This window comes from Cyphomyrmex costatus, unplaced genomic scaffold, assembly GCF_001594065.2.
Source record: "Cyphomyrmex costatus isolate MS0001 unplaced genomic scaffold, Ccosl1.0 scaffold207, whole genome shotgun sequence".
NCBI lineage: Eukaryota > Metazoa > Arthropoda > Insecta > Hymenoptera > Formicidae > Cyphomyrmex > Cyphomyrmex costatus.
In genome coordinates this window covers 42,321-45,894 of record NW_017276117.1, presented here as the reverse complement: position 1 = coordinate 45,894, position 3,574 = coordinate 42,321, and the positions used below count along the sequence as shown (strand labels likewise).

The window sequence follows — 3,574 nt, the reverse complement described above, 5'->3', positions numbered from 1 at the left end:
TAGAACAGTGCTCGGAATTAGTTGCACATTTCGGGCCGATTTCTGAGGCGACGCCTACTGTCTCCCCACTACTACTCGAGCCTCGGCGGCCGAGCCGCCGACCACTCACGTGACGCTGTGCCTCAGGAGCGTCGCGATACTTCCCAGTATGCTGGGAGTACAACTTCCGATAAATATCATTAAAATATTTTTTTTCAACGTGATTTTTATTTAAACAAATTTTTTTATTATTAGCATATTATGTATATATTCTATAATGATATAATTTTGACAATTATTACAGTATGATAATTACAATATTGAACAACATTTTTCCACATCACCTCTGAGGTACTATTGTTGACGCGTTTTTTTAAAGTGGTTTCCCCAGTAGGCCTATTCCACTAAAAGAAAATAACGAAAAAGCTGATTAAGTACATAGCTCGAGGAAAGCAATATTCTTTAATGTTAAATATTTATAAAAAAACGAACGAGGATGAAACTGAAATAACTAATTTACTTGAAATTTTAAATTTGACCTTCTGGGTCGTTTGCACGATTGTACTAGTGATGATACATCCACAGAGATTTTAGAAGTAGTATTTTGCATCATCGAGGATAACGATGCATCATTTTCAAAACGGAAAAACATTCATGTTTAAAAGATGCATCGTTATCTTCGATGATGCGAACTATTACGTCTAAAATCTCTGCGGATGTATCATTACTAGTACAATCGAGCAAACGACTCAGAAGGTCAAAGGACCCCGCACCAATCTTATGGAAATTGGTTCCCGGTCAAATTCCGTAAAACTCCAGAATATTGTTCTTCTATATGTTCTGATCAAAAGCTTCAATGGGTACGAGGTCTGAAAATTGCTAGTTTCCGAGGTACAGAATATCAAAGTTTCAGTATGCGGGTATATCCTGTACAACTAGGCCAGGTTTCTTAAACTGGGAAAAAAAGTTATTGTAGGTTAGGTTAGGATACTTTTAGCGGCGGGGAAGGGGGCGGGGGGAGCAGCCTCCTCTGAAGGGATATAAGTTTGAGGCATGATAGACAGAAGAGATGGGGTGGGGAATATGTCTACAGAGTATTCCCCTACATTGGTTTTATAAAAGTTTTATAAAAAAAATATTGGTTTTACACGTAGGTTTCCTAAAAGCGAGTTTGGATAGATAATTGTATATGAAACCCAGGAACCGTCGGCATCAGCGTTACCCGATGTATACCACGTGGAGGTTGCGCGATCGGATTTTATACATCGTATAGCCCTTAAAAGGGCTGATTTTTCTATAATTCAATATTCTACAGTGGTCTATTTCCTGCATCCTGTATGGACTCAATTAGTCTCGTAGATGGATAATGGACATTTTTTTCGTATTGCACATAACCCAAGAGCCACACAACGCTTGCAATGTATGCACATGTGCCAACAGTCCGAACACCAGACTTGCAGGAACAATAATAACCTTGTATAGGATTTTCGTTCTCATCTTCTCCATCCTCCATTGTTTCATTTTGTTCATCAGTTGGTATATAGGAAATCCAAAGCTGATGTCTTGTACTGTTACGAAATCGAGAAAAGACTCGAACTCTAATAAAACCTGGTTGAGGCAGTCTATTTTGATCTCTCAACATCTCTACCTGTAGTTCGTCTTCCGCTTCTCGCTGCAATTTATCTTGTACATATGAAGGGGCCAACTTTACTTGATAAATACCGAACGTAAGGTCTTTTAAATCTTGAATTGTTAAAATTGGGAAGTCCTGTATTTGACCAGCATTTAAACGAACCCATCTTTGCGCGTTTCTTGTGTGAAGATTTTCAGCTTCCACGAGTGCCTGAACAACATTTGGTTCCCTGGCACGTTCAAGTAGTCGTTGAGCCATTTCAGCATTGGCTCCTTCCATCAAAATTATAGGGTGGTATCTATTTATAATTGCACCAGCTATTCGATAAAAGTCTACAATATTCGGAATATGCTGAATCTGTACAGTATGCTGGAAGATTTTAAATATTGATCTAAGATGGCCATTTCTGGCTTCTACTATCCATCTTGATTTTGTAACAAGCCGCGACTCATTTGCATCTTCAGTGCTAAGCTGACGTTCATTTCGATTCAGCAGCGCTGGCATTTCCCAAGTTATGCCTAATTGTTCGAAAAGTGGAATGGCATCTCGGTACCCTCTATCGACAATCATAATATCATCTTCCTGAAACCATCTTCTCATTCTCTGCGCATCATGATCAAATTCATTTCGCAAAATAGCAGCATCATTGTTCGAATGATCAGAAAAGTATGGACCTTGAATATGAAGAATCCAGCCATCGGGCGCAACTATCAATACCGGTTTGACTAAGTGACGTCCTTTGTGGACAGAATATGACTGTCGAAGTGCTCTGAAGTTTGTACTTTTCGGCATATACGCGTAAGTAGCATCTGTAATTCCTATGACTCTAGGAGTAATGGGATCCGGGTTGTACAATTCATTGGCGAATTCAGTTACATGTCTGGCAATATAATTCTCTCGCGTAATTGCGTCGAAACCAATATTGGCAGGCACAAAACGCTGCATCAGAGATTGTCTTGCAGTAGCAATAGCCAAACTTGTTGCTTGCCTGCTTGAATATTGGAACATAGCACAGACAAAGTCATCTGAAAGCCCTTGTCGCATTTTGCACAAAAACATTAACAGATGTTTTTTAGTAACATACCTATAACCTCCTTCACGAGGAACTCTGTCACAGTAAGTAAATAGTTCTCTAAATTGATCTTTTGTTATTGGAGAGAAACATTCGAATTCCTCATCTGTTAAGCTGGATTCGTCATCAATTCGCGTCATACTAGTTGCTACATCGCGCAGTCCCTGCAAAAATACTTGCAGTTCCGGTCCTCTGATCACATACGGTCTATTAATAGATTGCAAACCAAGTAACAGAGCTGGTAGCAAAAAGCCTCGACCATCCAAATGATGTTGACATGATTTAACATTTTCAGGAATGTATATGTTTCTGCAAATAAAGACATTAGCTTTACATTCAATTGACAATCGATGCAGGTCTACCTCGGCGTTACATATAAGGCACGTGCCATTCCTAGTTTGTGATAAAACGTTTAATCGTAAACGACCAGGATCCTCTTCAATCGCTTGTATTTCTTGACGAATTGACTGGTTGCAATTTATACATATTCGAGTGAGATCTGTTACTTCCAAGGCACACCTATTAAAGGCGTTACGTCTCTGGACCGCTATATTCAGTTTTGCATCATTTTCCTCTCCATCGATGCAAGACATTGTTCTACGAGGAAATCGTCTATCGCAAATATAACAATGCAGGTTCGCCATATTCTATGTACTTTTTAATATATTTTAAGAAATACTTTTACAGAAACAAAGCCCGTAACCGATGTAACTGCTAGCTAACAATCCCAAAACGGGCTGTCTAACCAGCTGCTACTCCCCAGAACAAAATGTCCCTCAACTATCCTAAAAAGCACTGCTAAAGAAACAATCAACGCGCCTACTGTAAAACATTGCCTACTATCCCGAGAAGGACTACCAAAGAAACAATCAATGCCTTCGATGTTTTAA

At 39.3% G+C, this 3,574-nt stretch overlaps 1 protein-coding gene across 1 annotated transcript; it reads right to left on the bottom strand.

Annotated features, from left to right (window-relative positions):
* Positions 1-1,288: 1,288 nt before the first annotated feature.
* LOC108773430 (uncharacterized) lies at positions 1,289-3,277 on the bottom strand. Its single transcript, XM_018539239.1, has one exon. The coding sequence runs from the start codon at positions 3,275-3,277 to the stop codon at positions 1,289-1,291; it is 1,989 nt and encodes a 662-aa protein (XP_018394741.1).
* Between the last annotated feature and the right edge of the window lie 297 nt (positions 3,278-3,574).

Bases quoted from the DNA above. Each gene is read 5' to 3' on its own strand.
- LOC108773430 (XM_018539239.1), bottom strand. From the start codon at position 3,277: ATGTCTTGCATCGATGGAGAGGAAAATGATGCAAAACTGAATATAGCG.